The 27,151-nt window shown below is 39.6% G+C and overlaps 1 protein-coding gene across 1 annotated transcript; it reads right to left on the reverse strand.

Moving 5' to 3' along the window:
* Positions 1-1,285: 1,285 nt before the first annotated feature.
* On the reverse strand, positions 1,286-25,488 carry LOC141637704 (uncharacterized). The gene is made up of 3 exons (XM_074447156.1): positions 24,779-25,488; positions 2,781-2,984; positions 1,286-2,096 (listed from the first exon to the last, which is right to left on the reverse strand). Exons 1-3 carry the CDS (start codon positions 25,486-25,488, stop codon positions 1,286-1,288), a joined length of 1,725 nt encoding a protein of 574 aa, XP_074303257.1.
* Positions 25,489-27,151: the final 1,663 nt, after the last annotated feature.

Genomic DNA, 27,151 nt, shown 5'->3' on the forward strand with positions numbered 1-27,151 from the left:
AGAGTGTGGCAAGTGCGTCTAATCAAGTTAGTAGTAAATTGACTTAATCATTAAAGTAAATTGTACCTTGAAATTATTATAACTGAAGAAAATGATGTGATAAAGGCAAAGTAAATATCAACTAGCACAATTGAAATTGCTCTAAATTTGAATTTATCACTCTTTAATTGTGAAATGATGGAGATCGCCATTGATAGAGGAAATAAAGCTTGAAAACAGAGTAACAAAATGTAGAGAGAAAAACACAAAGCTAAATAAAGTTTGTTGTATTATGATTAAGTTAGTTATGAAGGTTGTTACAAGGTATTTATATACAAGCTAGATATGTACAAGCTACCATGTTCATATCCCCCCCTCAAGCTGGACTGGCTGTGAAGACAAGGCCAAGCTTGGAAGCTAAGAAATGATGTTGTTGAGAGCCCAGGGGTTTAGTCATCAAATCTGCCAGTTGCATTCCTGTTCTAACATGACAAGGCTCAAGCAACCCTTCTTGTAATTTATCTCGCACAAAATGACAGTCTATATTGAGATGTTTTGTGCGTTCGTGAAAGACAGGATTTTCTGAGATGTGTAGGGCAGCTTTATTATCACAAAACAAGGGTATGGGTAAGCTTGTTTGTATTCTCAAATCCTTTAGCAATGCCTGCAACCAAACAAGCTCACTAGAAGCATAGGACATGCTCCTGTATTCGGCCTCAGCTGTACTCTTACTGACGGTTTTCTGCTTCTTGGTTTTCCAAGAAATTAAAGAAGAGCCTAACAACATACAAAATCCACTTAAGGATCTGGAAGAAAACCTGCAAGTGCCCCAATCTGCATCACTATAGGCAGTGAGGTCGAGAGTAGTGTCAGCAGAGTAGAACAATCCTGCATTAATAGTGCCTCTGAGATATTTGATCACATGAATGACAGCCTGAAGATGAGGTTCCCATGGTTGAGTCAGAAATTGGCTCAAATGTTAGACAGCATAAGAAATATCAGGACGTGTAAGATTTAAGTACAGTAGTCTGCCAACAAGTCTCCTATATTGCTCAGGATTGTATAAAACATCACCATTATCAGTGGACAACTGCAGGCCCTTAGGCAGGGGGAATGCTGAAGTGGTCCAATCTTCCATTTTCATATCCTTGATAATGTCAAGAATAAACTTGCGTTGATTAAGCATGATCCCAGTAGAGTTCCTAGCCACCTCAAGACCCAAAAAATATCTCATTTCACCTAGATCTTTGATAGTAAATTTAAGATCAAGTTGATGCTTTGTAGCAATTATTCCTTGGGAATCATCTCATGTGAGGAGGATATCATCAACATACACTAGAGCAACCAAAAAAGAACCAGCAGTATGCTTAGTGAACATAAAATAATCTTCCCTAGACTGTGCAAATCCCAAATGCTTCAAAAATTTGGTAAGTTCAACATTCCATTGTCTAGAGGCTTGTTTAAGGCCATAGATAGATTTCTTGAGTTTGCAAACCATGTTATGCTGTGCTTTGGTATACCCTTCAGGAGGTTTCATATAGACTTCTTCCTCAAGATAGCCATGAAAAAAGGCATTGTTGATATCTAATTGATATAAGGGCCACTTCTTAACAACTGCAATGGCTAAAACTGCCCTCACTGTTGTGAACTTGGCAATAGGAGAAAATGTGTGCTTGTAATCCTTGTCATTGACTTGGTTAAAGCTCTTAGCAACAAGCCTAGCTTTATACCTCTCAATACTCCCATCTGCCCTATGTTTGACCTTGAATATCCATTTAGAACCAATGGCTTTATGACCAGTGGGAAGAAGAACCAGATCCCATGTTTGATTGTGCTCCAAAGCCTGAAGTTCTTGGTGCATTGATGCCACCCAATTAGAACCAGTGCTTGCTTGCTTATAGGTGGAAGGTTCCATTGTGTTAAACACAGTGTTCAGAGAAGCAACATATGTCTCAGCATAATCAGGGAGATCTTGAAGAACTTTGGCATGAAAAGAAACAGATGAAGTTTTGCTGGTATGAACAACATTTTCTGCAGGAATGATGGAGTTAAGCAGATGTTTAGGGCATTCATATCCTATGAGTCTGACAGAGGCTTGTCTAGGTCTGTGTGATTGCCTAACAAGTGGAGGAGGAACAAAGGGATCAGAATGAGTATGAGTAAGAGGTGAGACAGTTTATGTTGTGGCATTATTGGGAGAAACTCTAATGTGAGGAGTAGGTATATTATTATTTGTGGGAGAGACTGAACCATTCACATTAAGATGTGGAGGGATTGGAGTGGAATGGGCAGTGTTTGGTAAAATGGGAGAGATAGAGTTGTTATGAGAGGACTCCTGAAGAGGAGACCAGGAAGATGTGGCAGGATTGACACAATGTGTGTCAGATTCCTAGGAATGAGACAAGGGAGGAATAGTCCTTAAAAGGAAAGGAATATTCCCTAAAAATCACATCTCTACTGACAAAGACCTTGTGAGTGTCTAAGTCATAGAGTTTGTAGCCCTTTTCTCCATAAGAATACCCTATGAAGATACACTTTCTTGCTTTGTGGCCAAACTTGTCCTTATGTGTTATAGGAACAGAAGCATAGCACAATGAGCCAAAGACTCTTAATTCATCATAAAAGGGCTTTTCTTTCAACAAAATCTCTACTGGAGTCTTCCAATGAAGTATAGGAGTAGGCATTTTGTTGATTAGATAAGTAGCAGTGAGAACAGATTCTCCCCAAAACTTGATGGGTAAACCAGCATGAATCCTTATGGCTCTGGCAGTTTCAATCAAATGTTGGTGTTTCCTCTCAACCTTGGTCTACCAACAACACTTTTCCGATGCACAATCCCTTTAGCAGCAAAAAAATCCCCACAAGTGTCTTGAACAAACTCAGAACCATGATCAGTGCGAATAACTTTGACACAAACACCAAATTGTGTTTGTACTAGACTTAAAAAACCAGTAATCAAGCCATAAGCTTGCTGTTTATTTTGCATCAAATATGTCCAAGTACACCTTGAACAGTCATCAACAATGGTTAAAAAATACTTGGCACCATTTAAACTAGGAGCCCTATATGGCCCCCACAAATCCATATGAACAAGGTCAAAGCAAGTAGGAGCATGAGATAAACTACGAGCAAAGGGAAGTGATACTGTCGTTTCGTACCAAAAATAAAATACCTAAGTACAACTAACAGAAGTCAGCGGTAAGTAGGGTCGATCTCCACAGGGAGGCGGTGTACTATCTATTTGTCTATTTATCTGTCTAAATGTCACTAATGGGGGTTTTGATTGATTGTTAACTGACTAGAGACTAAAGCGAGGGAAATGAATAAAAGAAATTAACAATAAGAGAAGGGTAGTATGCTAGGAGTCGGTCTACCGTGGCAGCTATCAGATCTTATACTATCATGAATACTAAGGCGACTAGACTATTGATAAGAAGAGCTATGGTCGTCACCTTTCGGTCCTTAAACCGCCCTAGAGCGTAAATAGCTTAACTTTCGCCCTCACTACGATACCCTATTGTAATTAAGCAAGTCTTCCCTTCCAATCTTTCGATCTAGGTCGGGGTTAACTAAATTTATGGTCTCCTGCATGCATTCATTCGACCGGATAACAGTTAAATTGCCTAATTCAATTCTTATCGCAGGGCTAATCTATTTAGTACAATTAAAACATGCTACCACGGCTTCCCTAATCCTAACATACTAGGGGGAATTAGCTACTCATGGAAATAAGGGAAACAAACTTAAAGGAAATAAGAATAATAAACATTAAAAGGAGAGAAAGGAAGAAAGAATTACTGAATTAAAGAGATCCGGAAAATGAACAAAAGTAACAGTAGCAATAGCCGAACCAGAGAGAAAAGGAACGAAATAAAAAGTGTGTGAGAGAGGAGAAGAGAGAGCGTGATCACTCGGTCCATTACAAATGACAACCTTTACTCCTATTTATAAGAAATTAGGGGTAAAGTTAAACCTAATGACGGAATTAAACCTAAAAAGCCCAGCCCGTAGCAAAATCCACTCGATCGAGCACTTAAGGCTCTCGATCGAGTGATATTCCTTAGCATTCCTCTCGATCGAGAACAATTCCTCTCGATCCAGAACTTCTTTCCCTTTAATCACTCGATCGAGTAGAAGTAGCTCTCGATCGAGCAAATAAACTCTCGATCGAGAAGTAGTCCTCGATCGAGCACTTCTCGACGCGTAATTCCGCTTCGCGCACCAAACTTCAAACGGCTGCCATTTCTTCGTTACTTAGGCAAACAGGGCGTGGTTGGTGGCGTTGGAAAGCTAAAAAGACAAACTTTCATCTCCAATTGGAATCACCTGAATATCTGTTGTAGAACTCGAGATATGGCTCTTACAAGCAGGAACTAGCAAATTGAAGCACTCTCTTGGCTCGCCTAACTTCCTTACTCCAATGCGCATCTCAAAATAGCTTCATTCCCGCTCCAAATTCACTCTTCCTCCAAATGCATGCTAAAAGGATGGTAAAGGCTTGATTTCACTACTTTTGGGTTCATTCCTGCAAATAAGACAAAACAACCCAAAGTAGCATATTCGGGGCATTTCGTAGCATAAAACCACGATAAAAGCATATAAATACGTGCATAAAATAGACCAATAAGACTATATAAAATGCACGTATCAAATCTCCCAAACCAAACCTTTACTCGTCCCCGAGTAAACTAAAATGCAACTAAATGGAACGGAAAAAGATAACTCGGAGCTAGCTACAAATGCCCACTTAAGCCAATTTAATGCAAGCAAACTAACACCTATAGCAAATAGTCAAATGCAAACGAGTTGTAAGATGTTTATAAATAAAGTGAATCATCGACCTTGCAAGACCTTTAATAATGGACTCTCACGGGTCACTCTTCTCTCATGAAGCAAAGGGTGAACATATATATGTAAGAGAGAAAGAAAAATAGTCGCTCACCTAGACTACGACCCACATAAACATGCATGCAACTAATATGATAGACAATTCTAGCTACCGTATATACATTCCAACCAAACAAGGTCTCATCACAGCCCGAGGGCTTACAAAAATATGGTAAAGTGAGGCAATGGGTAAGAAAAGGCAAAACATTTATGGGAATGTGGAGGTATAGGCGGCCAAGCTAGTACCTAACAAAACCATATGAAACAAATCCAATTCTCAACTCAATTATGAAATAAGCACAATGCCCTTCATTTGGCATAAAACTCACCAAACCAAACCAAACATACTCCTCAAATAATGTAAGATAGAACATAGGAGTAGAAACCGTCAACTAACAACATCTTTTTTTTCTTTTCGATTTTTTTTTTCTATTTTTTTTCTTTACTCACGGTTTCTTGTTTTCTTCTTTTCCGAATTCTTTTTTTTTCTTTTTCACGTCATTTTTTTTCCATCATCCTCCTTTTCTTCATAAAATACCAACTCCGATTCAATAGAATATGCGCCAATATTTGATACAATGAAATATATACCGCAAAACAACAATCTAAACTAGCTTGACAAGGCAGGCTAAATTTGGATGTAGCTAAAGGGTCAACTGGCAAATTTGGCTAATGTGGAGTTAAATGGGTAAAAATGAAAGAAAGGGAAAATGTAAGCACCTCCCTGCATGTGACACCAACCACTAACCCGAATGTATGACGGCAAAAAGCAATTGAATTTCATATATGTGCAAATTGATGATACATGTTATGCAAGGAGTAACTACTCACAATCCTACATGAAACTGGTCATAAATGACACCAGTTTATAAGGCTCTAAATCTTAGAAATTATAAGTAGGTTGCCAAAATTTCAGGTCAAGTCTATTCGTTCAGCTAAATTTAAACATAAACTCGTAGATTATGCAAAGAGACAAAGCTAATAAGATAATAGTTTAATGCAAGGCTTAAGCAAAAAGACAGTTATAGAGCAATATCATCATGGAAATCTACCGTTCCGACTCAACCTATATGCTAAAATAAACGTGAATTTTTTGAATTTTAACAATTTTTCAAATTTTTATTGAATTTTTTTAATTTTTTATGAAATAAATAACAATGCAAACAGGAAATTAAACGTGATTACTGAAATGCAATGAAAACGAAATGCAGACACAGATATGGATGCATAGCCTCCCCAAACCAAACTGTACAATGCCCCCATTGTACCAAAACATGGAAAGGAAATGCAAACTGAAGGAGAAGAGAGAGTAAATGCGGAAAAACTCACAAAATGCGCAAATAAGGGGACCTCCCCAAACCGACCATGAAATGGGAGGTTGCTAAGGGCCCGGAAAACCGTCTCAGGAAGCTAATCCAGGTCAACACGAGTGAATGGGCATCTAAAAGCGCTCGATCGAGGAAGATACCGATCGATCGAGTAGTTTTCATCTTGCAGGTGGTCGATCGAGTGGGTTAATCACTCGATCGAGTAGAAAAACCACTCGATCGAGTAATCCTCAATGTAATTCCTGCAAACGCAATGAAAACAGACCCTCAATCGACAAAAACACGCATACTGAGATAGTCTATGGTGTAAAAACCATTTATTACAACTGAAATAAAATAAAAAGCAAAATAAAATCGCCGGGTTGCCTCCCGGATAGCGCTAGCTTCAGTAAGGTCCCAGCTCGACCTTCTTTTCTTCGAGCCACTCAACTAATCACAATCAAAACAGCTCAAAGCGCGCAGCAACCTGTCAAATAGCTGCGCATGTGCTACACAACAGCATAAGTAGCACCAAAGTGGAATAACAGAATAGGAAATTAAAATATAAGACCGTTTAAGTCGAACAAATTTCCTATGAGCGCTCCTAAACTTATCCACAAAATAAAGGAGCGCGGGAGCGATCGTCAATACATTATGGTTTAAATTCAAATTAGCAATTTTGAGATGACATGTACGGTGAAAATCAGTTAAATTATATGTCCACATGGAAGGGGGTAAAGCATTAAAAGGACATGCATGAATCAGACGAGGTAATATACAAACAATAATAAAATTACCGTTTACTACCTCAGGTTGGTTGCTCTCAACGAAGGAATCACTGACAAAGGAATGTAATACCTCATCTGTGCTAGGAGGAAAAAATGACTGTTTGCTTCTTCTTCAACCTCCTCGAGTGGAATCCATCCCGTAGATCGCAGACTTCAAGTGTATCCGACTATTTGTGAATAGGGGAGGTTCACCGTAACCTTCATCATCGTCAGACTCGTCATCCAAATCAAACCAGAATGACGAACCAAAGCTCCCAATGGCCAACTCAGTCGATCGAGCAGAATAATCACTCGATCGACCAACTTCCTCCTGAATTCCACTCGATCGAGCAGCAATTTCACTCGATCGAGTGTTTCTCTGGAAAATCACTCGATCGACTAGTATAAGTCACTCGATCAAGTGATTCCTCCCTGTCTGTGCTGAAATCCTCGTGTGGGGCAATGAAATGTGATAGAAACTCGTCGTCCGAGTCATAAAAGTCATCCTCAGCATTGGGCAACACGGTTTTTTCATGGGAAAAACCGTTCTCAGCAAGGTATACCTCTTCTGGTTGCCAATTATCCGACTCGGTTAATCGAGCAATTTTAGACTCACTCAATGATTTGAGCATCCGCACGTCTATCACTCTCTTGCCTCACTCGATCATAATTCTGTATTTGAGATGCAAGTATCTCCATTAAAGACCTCAATTCTGCAACCTCTTCTTCTTGTATCTCAGCTGCTAACTGAGCAATGTCAGTTTCGAGCTTTTCAAGTCGCGAAGAAGTGCGTCTATCATGATCTTGCCTCTCTCGGTCACGATCTTGCAATTGAGATGCAAGTGTCGCGTAAGGATTTCAGCTCCGCAATCTCTTCTTCTTGTATATCAGGAGGATCTTGTTGCGGTGGCCATTGATAGGGTGGATGTGGCGGCACAACTACAGCTGTATTGTGCTCAGCAGAACCACATCTCCCGTAGCAGATCACTGGCTGTTCCATATAATGGGACATCGGTGATGGATCAAAGGTACTCAAGCCTTCCCTTTGACTGTCTTTCACCTAGAACTGTCTAGGTAGTACCTGTAAGGCCTATCAAAACAACACTCAAGGAAAAAGATCAGAACGGCCTCAAGGGAAAAATCCCCTGAGGCTAAAAACAGATAAAATTAAACAAATAAATAAATAGATTGCCTCCCCGGCAACGGCGCCAAAATTTGATACTGTCGTTTCGTACCAAAAATAAAATACCTAAGTACAACTAACAGAAGTCAGCGGTAAGTAGGGTCGATCTCCACAGGGAGGCGGTGTACTATCTATTTGTCTATTTATCTGTCTAAATGTCACTAATGGGGGTTTTGATTGATTGTTAACTGACTAGAGACTAAAGCGAGGGAAATGAATAAAAGAAATTAACAATAAGAGAAGGGTAGTATGCTAGGAGTCGGTCTACCGTGGCAGCTATCAGATCTTATACTATCATGAATACTAAGGCGACTAGACTATTGATAAGAAGAGCTATGGTCGTCACCTTTCGGTCCTTAAACCGCCCTAGAGCGTAAATAGCTTAACTTTCGCCCTCACTACGATACCCTATTGTAATTAAGCAAGCCTTCCCTTCCAATCTTTCGATCTAGGTCGGGGTTAACTAAATTTATGGTCTCCTGCATGCATTCATTCGACCGAATAACAGTTAAATTGCCTAATTCAATTCTTATCACAGGGCTAATCTATTTAGTACAATTAAAACATGCTACCACGGCTTCCCTAATCCTAACATACTAGGGGGAATTAGCTACTCATGGAAATAAGGGAAACAAACTTAAAGGAAATAAGAATAATAAACATTAAAAGGAGAGAAAGGAAGAAAGAATTACTGAATTAAAGAGATCCGGAAAATGAACAAAAGTACTTGATAGCAATAGCCGAACCAGAGAGAAAAGGAACGAAATAAAAAGTGTGTGAGAGAGGAGAAGAGAGAGCGTGATCACTCGGTCCATTACAAATGACAACCTTTACTCCTATTTATAAGAAATTAGGGGTAAAGTTAAACCTAATGACGGAATTAAACCTAAAAAGCCCAGCCCGTAGCAAAATCCACTCGATCGAGCACTTAAGGCTCTCGATCGAGTGATATTCCTTAGCATTCCTCTCGATCGAGAACAATTCCTCTCGATCCAGAACTTCTTTCCCTTTAATCACTCGATCGAGTAGAAGTTGCTCTCGATCGAGCAAATGGGCTCTCGATCGAACAGAAGTAGTCCTCGATCGAGCACTTCTCGGCCGCGTAATTCCGCCGCGCACCAAACTTCAAACGGCTGCCATTTCTTCGTTACTTAGGCAAACAGGGCGTGGTTGGTGGCGTTGGAAAGCTAAAAAGACAAACTTTCATCTCCAATTGGAATCACCTGAATATCTGTTGTAGAACTCGAGATATGGCTCTTACAAGCAGGAACTAGCAAATTGAAGCACTCTCTTGGCTCGCCTAACTTCCTTACTCCAATGCGCATCTCAAAATAGCTTCATTCCCGCTCCAAATTCACTCTTCCTCCAAATGCATGCTAAAAGGATGGTAAAAGGCTTGATTTCACTACTTTTGGGTTCATTCCTGCAAATAAGACAAAACAACCCAAAGTAGCATATTCGGGGCATTTCGTAGCATAAAACCACGATAAAAGCATATAAATACGTGCATAAAATAGACCAATAAGACTATATAAAATGCACGTATCAAATCTCCCCAAACCAAACCTTTACTCGTCCCCGAGTAAACTAAAATGCAACTAAAGGAACGGAAAAAGATAACTCAGAGCTAGCTACAAATGCCCACTTAAGCCAATTTAATGCAAGCAAACTAACACCTATAGCAAATAGTCAAATGCAAACGAGTTGTAAGATGTTTATAAATAAAGTGAATCATCGACCTTGCAAGACCTTTAATAATGGACTCTCACGGGTCACTCTTCTCTCATGAAGCAAAGGGTGAACATATATATGTAAGAGAGAAAGAAAAATAGTCGCTCACCTAGACTACGACCCACATAAACATGCATGCAACTAATATGATAGACAATTCTAGCTACCGTATATACATTCCAACCAAACAAGGTCTGTCACGCCGAGGGCTTACAAAAATATGGTAAAGTGAGGCAATGGGTAAGAAAAGGCAAAACATTTATGGGAATGTGGAGGTATAGGCGCCCAAGCTAGTACCTAACAAAACCATATGAAACAAATCCAATTCTCAACTCAATTATGAAATAAGCACAATGCCCTTCATTTGGCATAAAACTCACCAAACCAAACCAAACATACTCCTCAAATAATGTAAGATAGAACATAGGAGTAGAAACCGTCAACTAACAACATCTTTTTTTTCTTTTCGATTTTTTTTTTCTATTTTTTTTCTTTACTCACGGTTTCTTGTTTTCTTCTTTTCCGAATTCTTTTTTTTTCTTTTTCACGTCATTTTTTTTCCATCATCCTCCTTTTCTTCATAAAATACCAACTCCGATTCAATAGAATATGCGCCAATATTTGATACAATGAAATATATACCGCAAAACAACAATCTAAACTAGCTTGACAAGGCAGGCTAAATTTGGATGTAGCTAAAGGGTCAACTGGCAAATTTGGCTAATGTGGAGTTAAATGGGTAAAAATGAAAGAAAGGGAAAATGTAAGCACCTCCCTGCATGTGACACCAACCACTAACCCGAATGTATGACGGCAAAAAGCAATTGAATTTCATATATGTGCAAATTGATGATACATGTTATGCAAGGAGTAACTACTCACAATCCTACATGAAACTGGTCATAAATGACACCAGTTTATAAGGCTCTAAATCTTAGAAATTATAAGTAGGTTGCCAAAATTTCAGTCAAGTCTATTCGTTCAGCTAAATTTAAACATAAACTCGTAGATTATGCAAAGAGACAAAGCTAATAAGATAATAGTTTAATGCAAGGCTTAAGCAAAAAGACAGTTATAGAGCAATATCATCATGGAAATCTACCGTTCCGACTCAACCTATATGCTAAAATAAACGTGAATTTTTTGAATTTTAACAATTTTTCAAATTTTTATTGAATTTTTTTAATTTTTTATGAAATAAATAACAATGCAAACAGGAAATTAAACGTGATTCTTGAAATGCAATGAAAACGAAATGCGACACGAGATATGGATGCATAGCCTCTCCCAAACCAAACTGTACAATGCCCCCATTGTACCAAAACATGGAAAGGAAATGCAAACTGAAGGAGAAGAGAGAGTAAATGCGGAAAAACTCACAAAATGCGCAAATAAGGGGACCTCCCCAAACCGACCATGAAATGGGAGGTTGCTAAGGGCCCGGAAAACCGTCTCAGGAAGCTAATCCAGGTCAACACGAGTGAATGGGCATCTAAAACTGCTCGATCGAGGAAGATACCAGTCGATCGAGTAGTTTTCATCTTGCAGGTGGTCGATCGAGTGGGTTAATCACTCGATCGAGTAGAAAAACCACTCGATCGAGTAATCCTCAATGTAATTCCTGCAAACGCAATGAAAATGACCCTCAATCGACAAAAACACGCATACTGAGATAGTCTATGGTGTAAAAACCATTTATTACAACTGAAATAAAATAAAAAGCAAAATAAAATCGCCGGGTTGCCTCCCGGATAGCGCTAGCTTCAGTAAGGTCCCAGCTCGACCTTCTTTTCTTCGAGCCACTCAACTAATCACAATCAAAAAAAGCTCAAAGCGCGCAAAGAACTTTGTCAAATAGCTGCGCATGTGCTACACAACAGCATAAGTAGCACCAAAGTGGAATAACAGAATAGGAAATTAAAATATAAGACCGTTTAAGTCGAACAAATTTCCTATGAGCGCTCCTAAACTTATCCACAAAATAAAGGAGCGCGGGAGCGATCGTCAATACATTATGGTTTAAATTCAAATTAGCAATTTTGAGATGACATGTACGGTGAAAATCAGTTAAATTATATGTCCACATGGAAGGGGGTAAAGCATTAAAAGGACATGCATGAATCAGACGAGGTAATATACAAACAATAATAAAATTACCGTTTACTACCTCAGGTTGGTTGCTCTCAACGAAGGAATCACTGACAAAGGAATGTAATACCTCATCTGTGCTAGGAGGAAAAAATGACTCAGCTGCTTCTTCTTCAACCTCCTCAGTGGAATCCATCCCGTAGATCGCAGCTTCAAGTGTATCCGACTCGGCTGTGAATAGGGGAGGTTCACCGTAACCTTCATCATCGTCAGACTCGTCATCCAAATCAAACCAGAATGACGAACCAAAGCTCCCAATGGCCAACTCATCGATCGAGGCAGAATAATCACTCGATCGACCAACTTCCTCCTGAATTCCACTCGATCGAGCAGCAATTTCACTCGATCGAGCTGTTTCTCCTGGAAAATCACTCGATCGACTAGTATAAGTCACTCGATCAAGTGATTCCTCCTGTACAGCGCTGAAATCCTCGTGTGGGGCAATGAAATGTGATAGAAACTCGTCGTCCGAGTCATAAAAGTCATCCTCAGCATTGGGCAACACGGTTTTTTCATGGGAAAAACCGTTCTCAGCAAGGTATACCTCTTCTGGTTGCCAATTATCCGACTCAGCTGTTAACTGAGCAATTTTAGACTCCAGCTCAATGATTTGAGCATCCGCACGTCTATCACTCTCTTGCCTCACTCGATCATAATTCTGTATTTGAGATGCAAGTATCTCCATTAAAGACCTCAATTCTGCAACCTCTTCTTCTTGTATCTCAGCTGCTAACTGAGCAATGTCAGTTTCGAGCTTTTCAAGTCGCGAAGAAGTGCGTCTATCATGATCTTGCCTCTCTCGGTCACGATCTTGCAATTGAGATGCAAGTGTCTGCAGTAAGGATTTCAGCTCCGCAATCTCTTCTTCTTGTATATCAGGAGGATCTTGTTGCGGTGGCCATTGATAGGGTGGATGTGGCGGCACAACTACGGTGTATTGTGCTCTCAGAGAACCACATCTCCGTAGTGAGATCACCGGGTCGTTCCATATAATGGGACATCGGTGATGGATCAAAGGTACTCAAGCCTTCCCTTTGACTGTCTTTCACCTAGAACTGTCTAGGTAGTACCTGTAAGGCCTATCAAAACAGCACTCAAGGAAAAAGATCAGAACGGCCTCAAGGGAAAAATCCCCTGAGGCTAAAAACAGATAAAATTAAACAAATAAATAAATAGATTGCCTCCCCGGCAACGGCGCCAAAATTTGATACTGTCGTTTCGTACCAAAAATAAAATACCTAAGTACAACTAACGAAGTCACGGTAAGTAGGGTCGATCTCCACAGGGAGGCGGTGTACTATCTATTTGTCTATTTATCTGTCTAAATGTCACTAATGGGGGTTTTGATTGATTGTTAACTGACTAGAGACTAAAGCGAGGGAAATGAATAAAAGAAATTAACAATAAGAGAAGGGTAGTATGCTAGGAGTCGGTCTACCGTGGCAGCTATCAGATCTTATACTATCATGAATACTAAGGCGACTAGACTATTGATAAGAAGAGCTATGGTCGTCACCTTTCGGTCCTTAAACCGCCCTAGAGCGTAAATAGCTTAACTTTCGCCCTCACTACGATACCCTATTGTAATTAAGCAAGCCTTCCCTTCCAATCTTTCGATCTAGGTCGGGGTTAACTAAATTTATGGTCTCTTGCATGCATTCATTCGACCGAATAACGAGTTAAATTGCCTAATTCAATTCTTATCACAGGGCTAATCTATTTAGTACAATTAAAACATGCTACCACGGCTTCCCTAATCCTAACATACTAGGGGGAATTAGCTACTCATGGAAATAAGGGAAACAAACTTAAAGGAAATAAGAATAATAAACATTAAAAGGAGAGAAAGGAAGAAAGAATTACTGAATTAAAGAGATCCGGAAAATGAACAAAAGTAACAGTAGCAATAGCCGAACCAGAGAGAAAAGGAACGAAATAAAAAGTGTGTGAGAGAGGAGAAGAGAGAGCGTGATCACTCGGTCCATTACAAATGACAACCTTTACTCCTATTTATAAGAAATTAGGGGTAAAGTTAAACCTAATGACGGAATTAAACCTAAAAAGCCCAGCCCGTAGCAAAATCCACTCGATCGAGCACTTAAGGCTCTCGATCGAGTGATATTCCTTAGCATTCCTCTCGATCGAGAACAATTCCTCTCGATCCAGAACTTCTTTCCCTTTAATCACTCGATCGAGTAGAAGTTGCTCTCGATCGAGCAAATGGGCTCTCGATCGAACAGAAGTAGTCCTCGATCGAGCACTTCTCAGCGCGTAATTCCTGCTTCGCGCACCAAACTTCAAACGGCTGCCATTTCTTCGTTACTTAGGCAAACAGGGCGTGGTTGGTGGCGTTGGAAAGCTAAAAAGACAAACTTTCATCTCCAATTGGAATCACCTGAATATCTGTTGTAGAACTCGAGATATGGCTCTTACAAGCAGGAACTAGCAAATTGAAGCACTCTCTTGGCTCGCCTAACTTCCTTACTCCAATGCGCATCTCAAAATAGCTTCATTCCCGCTCCAAATTCACTCTTCCTCCAAATGCATGCTAAAAGGATGGTAAAAGGCTTGATTTCACTACTTTTGGGTTCATTCCTGCAAATAAGACAAAACAACCCAAAGTAGCATATTCGGGGCATTTCGTAGCATAAAACCACGATAAAAGCATATAAATACGTGCATAAAATAGACCAATAAGACTATATAAAATGCACGTATCAAATCTCCCCAAACCAAACCTTTACTCGTCCCCGAGTAAACTAAAATGCAACTAAAGGAACGGAAAAAGATAACTCAGAGCTAGCTACAAATGCCCACTTAAGCCAATTTAATGCAAGCAAACTAACACCTATAGCAAATAGTCAAATGCAAACGAGTTGTAAGATGTTTATAAATAAAGCTGAACTGTCGACCTTGCAAGACCTTTAATAATGGACTCTCACGGGTCACTCTTCTCTCATGAAGCAAAGGGTGAACATATATATGTAAGAGAGAAAGAAAAATAGTCGCTCACCTAGACTACGACCCACATAAACATGCATGCAACTAATATGATAGACAATTCTAGCTACCGTATATACATTCCAACCAAACAAGGTCCTGTCACAGCCGAGGGCTTACAAAAATATGGTAAAGTGAGGCAATGGGTAAGAAAAGGCAAAACATTTATGGGAATGTGGAGGTATAGGCGGCCAAGCTAGTACCTAACAAAACCATATGAAACAAATCCAATTCTCAACTCAATTATGAAATAAGCACAATGCCCTTCATTTGGCATAAAACTCACCAAACCAAACCAAACATACTCCTCAAATAATGTAAGATAGAACATAGGAGTAGAAACCGTCAACTAACAACATCTTTTTTTTCTTTTCGATTTTTTTTTCTATTTTTTTTTCTTTACTCACGGTTTCTTGTTTTCTTCTTTTCCGAATTCTTTTTTTTTCTTTTTCACGTCATTTTTTTTCCATCATCCTCCTTTTCTTCATAAAATACCAACTCCGATTCAATAGAATATGCGCCAATATTTGATACAATGAAATATATACCGCAAAACAACAATCTAAACTAGCTTGACAAGGCAGGCTAAATTTGGATGTAGCTAAAGGGTCAACTGGCAAATTTGGCTAATGTGGAGTTAAATGGGTAAAAATGAAAGAAAGGGAAAATGTAAGCACCTCCCTGCATGTGACACCAACCACTAACCCGAATGTATGACGGCAAAAAGCAATTGAATTTTATATATGTGCAAATTGATGATACATGTTATGCAAGGAGTAACTACTCACAATCCTACATGAAACTGGTCATAAATGACACCAGTTTATAAGGCTCTAAATCTTAGAAATTATAAGTAGGTTGCCAAAATTTCAGGTCAAGTCTATTCGTTCAGCTAAATTTAAACATAAACTCGTAGATTATGCAAAGAGACAAAGCTAATAAGATAATAGTTTAATGCAAGGCTTAAGCAAAAAGACAGTTATAGAGCAATATCATCATGGAAATCTACCGTTCCGACTCAACCTATATGCTAAAATAAACGTGAATTTTTTGAATTTTAACAATTTTTCAAATTTTTATTGAATTTTTTTAATTTTTTATGAAATAAATAACAATGCAAACAGGAAATTAAACGTGATTACTGAAATGCAATGAAAACGAAATGCGACACTGAGATATGGATGCATAGCCTCCCAAACCAAATCGTACAATGCCCCCATTGTACCAAAACATGGAAAGGAAATGCAAATCGAAGGAGAAGAGAGAGTAAATGCGGAAAAACTCACAAAATGCGCGAATAAGGGGACCTCCCCAAACCGACCATGAAATGGGAGGTTGCTAAGGGCCTTAAAACCGTCTCGGGAAGCTAATCCAGGTCAACACGAGTGAATGGGCATCTAAAACTGCTCGATCGAGGAAGATACCAGTCGATCGAGTGGGTTAATCACTCGATCGAGTAGAAAAACCACTCGATCGAGTAATCCTCAATGTAATTCCTGCAAACGCAATGAAAACAGCCCTCAATCGACAAAAACACACATACCGAGATAGTCTATGGTGTAAAAACCATTTATTACAATGAAATAAAATAAAAAGCAAAATAAAATCGCCGGGTTGCCTCCCGGATAGCGCTAGCTTCAGTAAGGTCCCAGCTCGACCTTCTTTTCTTCGAGCCACTCAACTAATCACAATCAAAACAGCTCAAAGCGCGCAGAACTTTGTCAAATAGCTGCGCATGTGCTACACAACAAAGATAAGTAGCACCAAAGTGGAATAACGAGAATAGGAAATTAAAATATAAGACCGTTTAAGTCGAACAAATTTCCTATGAGCGCTCCTAAACTTATCCACAAAATAAAGGAGCGCGGGAGCGATCGTCAATACATTATGGTTTAAATTCAAATTAGCAATTTTGAGATGACATGTACGGTGAAAATCAGTTAAATTATATGTCCACATGGAAGGGGGTAAAGCATTAAAAGGACATGCATGAATCAGACGAGGTAATATACAAACAATAATAAAATTACCGTTTACTACCTCAGGTTGGTTGCTCTCAACGAAGGAATCACCGACAAAGGAATGTAATACCTCATCGTGCTAGGAGGAAAAAATGACTCACCGCTTCTTCTTCAACCTCCTCGGTGGAATCCATCCCGTAGATCGCAGACTTCAAGTGTATCCGACTCTATTTGTGAATAGGGGAGGTTCACCGTAACCTTCATCATCGTCAGACTCGTCATCCAAATCAAACCAGAATGACGAACCAAAGCTCCCAATGGCCAACTCAGTCGATCGAGCAGAATAATCACTCGATCGACCAACTTCCTCCTGAATTCCACTCGATCGAGCAGCAATTTCACTCGATCGAGCTGTTTCTCCTGGAAAATCACTCGATCGACTAGTATAAGTCACTCGATCGAGTGATTCCTCCCTGTCTGTGCTGAAATCCTCGTGTGGGGCAATGAAATGTGATAGAAACTCGTCGTCCGAGTCATAAAAGTCATCCTCAACATTGGGCAACACGGTTTCTTCATGGGAAAAACCGTTCTCGCAAGGTATACCTCTTCGGTTGCCAATTATCCGACTCATTTGTTAATCGAGCAATTTTAGACTCGACTCAATGATTTGAGCATCCGCACGTCTATCACTCTCTTGCCTCACTCGATCATAATTCTGTATTTGAGATGCAAGTATCTCCATTAAAGACCTCAATTCTGCAACCTCTTCTTCTTGTATCTCACCGCTAACCGAGCAATGTCGATTCGAGCTTTTCAAGTCGCGAAGAAGTGCGTCTATCATGATCTTGCCTCTCTCGGTCACGATCTTGCAATTGAGATGCAAGTGTCTGCAGTAAGGATTTCAGCTCCGCAATCTCTTCTTCTTGTATATCAGGAGGATCTTGTTGCGGTGGCCATTGATAGGGTGGATGTGGCGGCACAACTACGGTGTATTGTGCTCGCAGAACCACATCTCCGTAGCGAGATCACCGTCGCATTCCATATAATGGGACATCGGTGATGGGTCAAAGGTACTCAAGCCTTCCCTTTGACTGTCTTTCACCTAGAACTGTCTAGGTAGTACCTGTAAGGCCTATCAAAACAGCACTCAAGGAAAAAGATCAGAACGGCCTCAAGGGAAAAATCCCCTGAGGCTAAAAACAGATAAAATTTAACAAATAAATAAATAGATTGCCTCCCAAGAACGGCGCCAAAATTTGATCTTTGTCGTTTCGTACCAAAAATAAAATACCTAAGTACAACTAATGTAAGTCGGTAAGTAGGGTCGATCTCCACGGGAGGCGGTGTACTATCTATTTGTCTATTTATCTGTCTAAATGTCACTAATGGGGGTTTTGATTGATTGTTAACTGACTAGAGACTAAAGCGAGGGAAATGAATAAAAGAAATTAACAATAAGAGAAGGGTAGTATGCTAGGAGTCGGTCTACCGTGGCAGCTATCAGATCTTATACTATCATGAATACTAAGGCGACTAGACTATTGATAAGAAGAGCTATGGTCGTCACCTTTCGGTCCTTAAACCGCCCTAGAGCGTAAATAGCTTAACTTTCGCCCTCACTACGATACCCTATTGTAATTAAGCAAGCCTTCCCTTCCAATCTTTCGATCTAGGTCGGGGTTAACTAAATTTATGGTCTCTTGCATGCATTCATTCGACCGAATAACGAGTTAAATTGCCTAATTCAATTCTTATCACAAAGGCTAATCTATTTAGTACAATTAAAACATGCTACCACGGCTTCCCTAATCCTAACATACTAGGGGGAATTAGCTACTCATGGAAATAAGGGAAACAAACTTAAAGGAAATAAGAATAATAAACATTAAAAGGAGAGAAAGGAAGAAAGAATTACTGAATTAAAGAGATCCGGAAAATGAACAAAAGTAATGATGAGCAATAGCCAGAACCGAGAGAGAAAAGGAACGAAATAAAAAGTGTGTGAGAGAGGAGAAGAGAGAGCGTGATCACTCGGTCCATTACAAATGACAACCTTTACTCCTATTTATAAGAAATTAGGGGTAAAGTTAAACCTAATGACGGAATTAAACCTAAAAAGCCCATCCCGTAGCAAAATCCACTCGATCGAGCACTTAAGGCTCTCGATCGAGTGATATTCCTTAGCATTCCTCTCGATCGAGAACAATTCCTCTCGATCCAGAACTTCTTTCCCTTTAATCACTCGATTGAGTAGAAGTAGCTCTCGATCGAGCAAATGGGCTCTCGATCGAACAGAAGTAGTCCTCGATCGAGCACTTCTCGCCGCGTAATTCCGCTTCGCGCACCAAACTTCAAACGGCTGCCATTTCTTCGTTACTTAGGCAAACAGGGCGTGGTTGGTGGCGTTGGAAAGCTAAAAAGACAAACTTTCATCTCCAATTGGAATCACCTGAATATCTGTTGTAGAACTCGAGATATGGCTCTTACAAGCAGGAACTAGCAAATTGAAGCACTCTCTTGGCTCGCCTAACTTCCTTACTCCAATGCGCATCTCAAAATAGCTTCATTCCCGCTCCAAATTCACTCTTCCTCCAAATGCATGCTAAAAGGATGGTAAAAGGCTTGATTTCACTACTTTTGGGTTCATTCCTGCAAATAAGACAAAACAACCCAAAGTAGCATATTCGGGGCATTTTGTAGCATAAAACCACGATAAAAGCATATAAATACGTGCATAAAATAGACCAATAAGACTATATAAAATGCACGTATCAAATCTCCCCAAACCAAACCTTTACTCGTCCCCGAGTAAACTAAAATGCAACTAAAGGAACGGAAAAAGATAACTCAGAGCTAGCTACAAATGCCCACTTAAGCCAATTTAATGCAAGCAAACTAACACCTATAGCAAATAGTCAAATGCAAACGAGTTGTAAGATGTTTATAAATAAAGCTGAACTGTCGACCTTGCAAGACCTTTAATAATGGACTCTCACGGGTCACTCTTCTCTCATGAAGCAAAGGGTGAACATATATATGTAGAGAGAAAAAAATAGTCGCTCACCTAGACTACGACCCACATAAACATGCATGCAACTAATATGATAGACAATTCTAGCTACCGTATATACATTCCAACCAAACAAGGTCCTGTCACAGCCGAGGGCTTACAAAAATATGGTAAAGTGAGGCAATGGGTAAGAAAAGGCAAAACATTTATGGGAATGTGGAGGTATAGGCGGCCAAGCTAGTACCTAACAAAACCATATGAAACAAATCCAATTCTCAACTCAATTATGAAATAAGCACAATGCCCTTCATTTGGCATAAAACTCACCAAACCAAACCAAACATACTCCTCAAATAATGTAAGATAGAACATAGGAGTAGAAACCGTCAACTAACAACATCTTTTTTTTCTTTTCGATTTTTTTTTTCTATTTTTTTTCTTTACTCACGGTTTCTTGTTTTCTTCTTTTCCGAATTCTTTTTTTTTCTTTTTCACGTCATTTTTTTTCCATCATCCTCCTTTTCTTCATAAAATACCAACTCCGATTCAATAGAATATGCGCCAATATTTGATACAATGAAATATATACCGCAAAACAACAATCTAAACTAGCTTGACAAGGCAGGCTAAATTTGGATGTAGCTAAAGGGTCAACTGGCAAATTTGGCTAATGTGGAGTTAAATGGGTAAAAAATGAAAGAAAGGGAAAATGTAAGCACCTCCCGGCATGTGACACCAACCACTATCCCGAATGTATGACGGCAAAAAGCAATTGAATTTCATATATGTGCAAATTGATGATACATGTTATGCAAGGAGTAACTACTCACAATCCTACATGAAATCGGTCATAAATGACACCAGTTTATAAGGCTCTAAATCTTAGAAATTATAAGTAGGTTGCCAAAATTTCAGTCAAGTCTATTCGTTCAGCTAAATTTAAACATAAACTCGTAGATTATGCAAAGAGACAAAGCTAATAAGATAATAGTTTAATGCAAGGCTTAAGCAAAAAAAGAGTTATAGAGCAATATCATCATGGAAATCTACCGTTCGACTCAACCTATATGCTAAAATAAACGTGAATTTTTTGAATTTTAACAATTTTTCAAATTTTTATTGAATTTTTTAATTTTTTATGAAATAAATAACAATGCAAACAGGAAATTAAACGTGATTACTGAAATGCAATGAAAACGAAATGCGGAACACGAGATATGGATGCATAGCCTCCCCAAACCAAACCGTACAATGCCCCCATTGTACCAAAACATGGAAAGGAAATGCAAATCGAAGGAGAAGAGAGAGTAAATGCGGAAAAACTCACAAAATGCGCGAATAAGGGGACCTCCCCAAACCGACCATGAATTGGGAGGTTGCTAAGGGCCCGGAAAACCGTCTCAGGAAGCTAATCCAGGTCAACACGAGTGAATGGGCATCTAAAAGCGCTCGATCGAGGAAGATACCGGTCGATCGAGTAGTTTTCATCTTGCTTGGTGGTCGATCGAGTGGGTTAATCACTCGATCGAGTAGAAAAACCACTCGATCGAGTAATCCTCAATGTAATTCCTGCAAACGCAATGAAAACAGCCCTCAATCGACAAAAACACGCATACCGAGATAGTCTATGGTGTAAAAACCATTTATTACAATGAAATAAAATAAAAAGCAAAATAAAATCGCCGGGTTGCCTCCCGGATAGCGCTAGCTTCAAGAAGGTCCCAGCTCGACCTTCTTTTCTTCGAGCCACTCAACTAATCACAATCAAAACAGCTCAAAGCGCGAAAAACTTTGTCAAATAGCTGCGCATGTGCTACACAACAAAGATAAGTAGCACCAAAGTGGAATAACGAGAATAGGAAATTAAAATATAAGACCGTTTAAGTCGAACAAATTTCCTATGAGCGCTCCTAAACTTATCCACAAAATAAAGGAGCGCGGGAGCGATCGTCAATACATTATGGTTTAAATTCAAATTAGCAATTTTGAGATGACATGTACGGTGAAAATCAGTTAAATTATATGTCCACATGGAAGGGGGTAAAGCATTAAAAGGACATGCATGAATCAGACGAGGTAATATACAAACAATAATAAAATTACCGTTTACTACCTCAGGTTGGTTGCTCTCAACGAAGGAATCACTGACAAAGGAATGTAATACCTCATCTGTGCTAGGAGGAAAAAATGACTCAGCTGCTTCTTCTTCAACCTCCTCAGTGGAATCCATCCCGTAGATCGCAGCTTCAAGTGTATCCGACTCGGCTGTGAATAAGGGGAGGTTCACCGTAACCTTCATCATCGTCAGACTCGTCATCCAAATCAAACCAGAATGACGAACCAAAGCTCCCAATGGCCAACTCGTCGATCGAGCGAGAATAATCACTCGATCGACCAACTTCCTCTCGAATTCCACTCGATCGAGCAGCAATTTCACTCGATCGAGCTGTTTTTCCTGGAAAATCACTCGATCGACCAATATAAGTCACTCGATCGAGTGATTCCTCTGTCTGTAAATGAAATCCTCGTGTGGGGCAATGAAATGTGATAGAAACTCGTCGTCCGAGTCATAAAAGTCATCCTCTCAAGATTGGGCAACACGGTTTTTTCATGGGAAAAACCGTTCTCAACAAGGTATACCTCTTCTGGTTGCCAATTATCCGACTCACCGTTAATCGAGCAATTTTAGACTTCAGCTCAATGATTTGAGCATCCGCACGTCTATCACTCTCTTGCCTCACTCGATCATAATTCTGTATTTGAGATGCAAGTATCTCCATTAAAGACCTCAATTCTGCAACCTCTTCTTCTTGTATCTCACCGCTAACCGAGCAATGTCGATTCGAGCTTTTCAAGTCGCGAAGAAGTGCGTCTATCATGATCTTGCCTCTCTCGGTCACGATCTTGCAATTGAGATGCAAGTGTCTGCAGTAAGGATTTCAGCTCCGCAATCTCTTCTTCTTGTATATCAGGAGGATCTTGTTGCGGTGGCCATTGATAGGGTGGATGTGGCGGCACAACTACAGCTGTATTGTGCTCAGCAGAACCACATCTCCCGTAGCAGATCACCGGCTGTTCCATATAATGGGACATCGGTGATGGATCAAAGGTACTCAAGCCTTCCCTTTGACTGTCTTTCACCTAGAACTGTCTAGGTAGTACCTGTAAGGCCTATCAAAACAGCACTCAAGGAAAAAGATCAGAACGGCCTCAAGGGAAAAATCCCCTGAGGCTAAAAACAGATAAAATTAAACAAATAAATAAATAGATTGCCTCCCAAGAACGGCGCCAAAATTTGATACTGTCGTTTCGTACCAAAAATAAAATACCTAAGTACAACTAACAGAAGTCAGCGGTAAGTAGGGTCGATCTCCACAGGGAGGCGGTGTACTATCTATTTGTCTATTTATCTGTCTAAATGTCACTAATGGGGGTTTTGATTGATTGTTAACTGACTAGAGACTAAAGCGAGGGAAATGAATAAAAGAAATTAACAATAAGAGAAGGGTAGTATGCTAGGAGTCGGTCTACCGTGGCAGCTATCAGATCTTATACTATCATGAATACTAAGGCGACTAGACTATTGATAAGAAGAGCTATGGTCGTCACCTTTCGGTCCTTAAACCGCCCTAGAGCGTAAATAGCTTAACTTTCGCCCTCACTACGATACCCTATTGTAATTAAGCAAGCCTTCCCTTCCAATCTTTCGATCTAGGTCGGGGTTAACTAAATTTATGGTCTCCTGCATGCATTCATTCGACCGAATAACAGTTAAATTGCCTAATTCAATTCTTATCACAGGGCTAATCTATTTAGTACAATTAAAACATGCTACCACGGCTTCCCTAATCCTAACATACTAGGGGGAATTAGCTACTCATGGAAATAAGGGAAACAAACTTAAAGGAAATAAGAATAATAAACATTAAAAGGAGAGAAAGGAAGAAAGAATTACTGAATTAAAGAGATCCGGAAAATGAACAAAAGTAACAGTAGCAATAGCCGAACCAGAGAGAAAAGGAACGAAATAAAAAGTGTGTGAGAGAGGAGAAGAGAGAGCGTGATCACTCGGTCCATTACAAATGACAACCTTTACTCCTATTTATAAGAAATTAGGGGTAAAGTTAAACCTAATGACGGAATTAAACCTAAAAAGCCCATCCCGTAGCAAAATCCACTCGATCGAGCACTTAAGGCTCTCGATCGAGTGATATTCCTTAGCATTCCTCTCGATCGAGAACAATTCCTCTCGATCCAGAACTTCTTTCCCTTTAATCACTCGATCGAGTAGAAGTAGCTCTCGATCGAGCAAATAAACTCTCGATCGAAGAAGTAGTCCTCGATCGAGCACTTCTCGCCACGCGTAATTCGCTTCGCGCACCAAACTTCAAACGGCTGCCATTTCTTTTGTTACTTAGGCAAACAGGGCGTGGTTGGTGGCGTTGGAAAGCTAAAAAGACAAACTTTCATCTCCAATTGGAATCACCTGAATATCTGTTGTAGAACTCGAGATATGGCTCTTACAAGCAGGAACTAGCAAATTGAAGCACTCTCTTGGCTCGCCTAACTTCCTTACTCCAATGCGCATCTCAAAATAGCTTCATTCCCGCTCCAAATTCACTCTTCCTCCAAATGCATGCTAAAAGGATGGTAAAAGGCTTGATTTCACTACTTTTGGGTTCATTCCTGCAAATAAGACAAAACAACCCAAAGTAGCATATTCGGGGCATTTCGTAGCATAAAACCACGATAAAAGCATATAAATACGTGCATAAAATAGACCAGTAAGACTATATAAAATGCACGTATCAGGAAGCATATGATGCTTGGCCAAAGCACAAGCTTCACAAAAAAAATCTTTCATAGAAGTGGTGAAAGATCCTGTTACATGGCAAAGTTTGTCCTTAGAGGTATGGCCCAGCCTAGCATGTAACAACTCAACACTAGTCTTATTAGCATTACAAGAAAAACCAGCAGAATGAACAACATTAGCATTTACACATCTCTCAGGATGAAGCTTAATGTCTTTAGGATCAATTATTAGTCTATAGAGGCCAGCTATCTTCCTTGCCACAGCATAAACGACCTTACTTGAAAGGTCCTGAAAACAACAGATACTCTCAGTAAAATGAACTACAAGCTTTGTAGTATCAAGTAACTTACCAACAGAAAGTAAGTTTTCCTTAAAATCTGGAACAATCAGAACATTATGCAGAGTGATGTGTGCATTAAGTCTAATTTTACCAGCTTTATAAACAACTTTTATTGTGCCATCAGGAAGACCAATATGAACAGGATAGTTCAGGAGTTGAATGTCATGTAATAAAGATTCATTTGAGGTCATGTAATCACTAGCACCAATGTCAACAATCAAATTTAGCATATCAAACTGAATACGGGCATTATTGACATGAGAGGAAGGAATAATACCTGCAAAATTCAAAGAGGAATTTGCAGTATTGTCTGGTAAAGATTTCATGACCTGTTGATAAACAGATTGAACAATTCCTTGCATCAAAATAGGATCAATAGTAGATGTTGAGGCATCACCAGAAGCAGAATTAGAAGGCAAGTCCTGAGGTTTCATAACACTCTCAGGAGGCTGGAAAACTTCATCAGAAAAATCAAGAGGAGAATATTCATCAAGAAGAACGTCTGCAGTATATGCTGCACGCCTATAAACATTTCTGCCATTCTGAAAGTAAGTATTAGATGGTCTGTAAGAAGCAGCACCACGTTTGCTCTTAAATTGTCCACTACTAAACTGTGGATTGTTGAATTGTGGATTGCTGAACTGTGAATTGGGAGAAGGCCTGAGAAGATCAAAACAATAATCTCTGATATGACCCTTCTTCCCACAATCGGTACAAGTCATAAGTCGGTGACATGTATCAACAAGATGTCCTTCCTTCTTACAGTTGGTGCAGACCTTCACAACTGGTTCAACAGAATCATCTTCAACCTTAGCTTTCTTCCACTGACCCTGGCTGTTATTAGACTGCCTTGCAGAGGCATAAGCATTGGCCTCTGTCAAGGAATCAACAGCCCCAGTCACCTGTTTCTGCTTTTCAACTTGCTGCAATAAAGCATATGCCTTATTAAGAGGGGGCAAAGGATCCATGGAAAGAACATTAGTCTTCACATTCTCAAAACCGCCATTTAATCCCATGAGAAACTGAATTAGCTTGGTCTGTGTCTCCCTGGCAAACAAACGCTTAAATAGAAAGCAAGTGCAAGCTGCCATAGCACCACAAGTACACATAGGAATTGGATCAACACTGTCCAAAGTCTCCCAAGTACGCTTCAATTTGCTATAATACTCGACTACAGGAGCATTAGCCTGAGAAATACCAGATAATTCCTTGCGTAACTGATAGATCTCAACACTGTTCATCTGACCATAACGTTCCAACAAATCAGACCAAATTTCCCTTGCTGAAGTAGCATAATCCACAGTCTCCTTAATTTCAGGTGTCAAAGAGTTGGAAATCCATTTTAACACCATGTAATCACAACGTATCCATTGGTGATACTTATCGTCAGAAACTGGAGGCATTTTACAAGTACCGTCAACAAAACCTTCTTTATTTTTGGCAATTAAGGTAAGATAAGCCTCGCGTTTCCAAGAGAGAAACTTAGTTCCATCAAATTTAGTAGAAACAAGTGAAAGTGATGTAGATTCATTATTACTGAGATATAATGGATCATCAAAGACAGCGTAAGCAAAAGGTGTAGTGGAAGCAGTAGAATCAGAATCAATCGCCATTTAATAGCAAGAAAACTCCAGAAATGTAAAGAATTGAGAATTTTAGGGTTTAATTTGACCAGAAACAATTGAAGCTAAAAAACGTACTGAAAGATGCGAAATCACTTGCTGATGAAGATTAGCGGAAAGGATTAGCAAAGAAGAACGAATTTACCTCGAAATTCGAAGAAATAATCGCGAAATAAACGCGGAGAGAGTAAAAAATTTGAGAAAAATAATGAGGACGAAGAATCGCGAGATCTCCAGAAGATGATCGAAGAGAAAATGAAGAAAGAACTACAGGATCAGCAGTACTGAGCGACTGATACCATGTGAAATGATGGAGATCGCCATTGATTGAGGAAATAAAGCTTGAAAACAGAGTAACAGAATGTAGAGAGAGAAACATAAAGCTAAATAAAGTTTGTTGTAT

Source organism: Silene latifolia, chromosome 2 (genome assembly GCF_048544455.1).
Source record: "Silene latifolia isolate original U9 population chromosome 2, ASM4854445v1, whole genome shotgun sequence".
NCBI classification, from domain to species: Eukaryota; Viridiplantae; Streptophyta; class Magnoliopsida; order Caryophyllales; family Caryophyllaceae; genus Silene; species Silene latifolia.

Excerpts from the sequence above, each read along its gene's own strand:
- LOC141637704 (XM_074447156.1), bottom strand. The coding sequence starts at position 25,488 with ATGCAAGGAATTGTTCAATCTGTTTATCAACAGGTCATGAAATCTTTA. Across the intron at positions 2,985-24,778 it reads CATCATATGCTTCCTGATAC|GTGTACTTGGACATATTTGA; the intron begins GTGCATTTTATA and ends TGACTGTTCAAG. Across the intron at positions 2,097-2,780 it reads AGTGTTGTTGGTAGACCAAG|GCAATCACACAGACCTAGAC; the intron begins GTTGAGAGGAAA and ends TCCACTTGTTAG.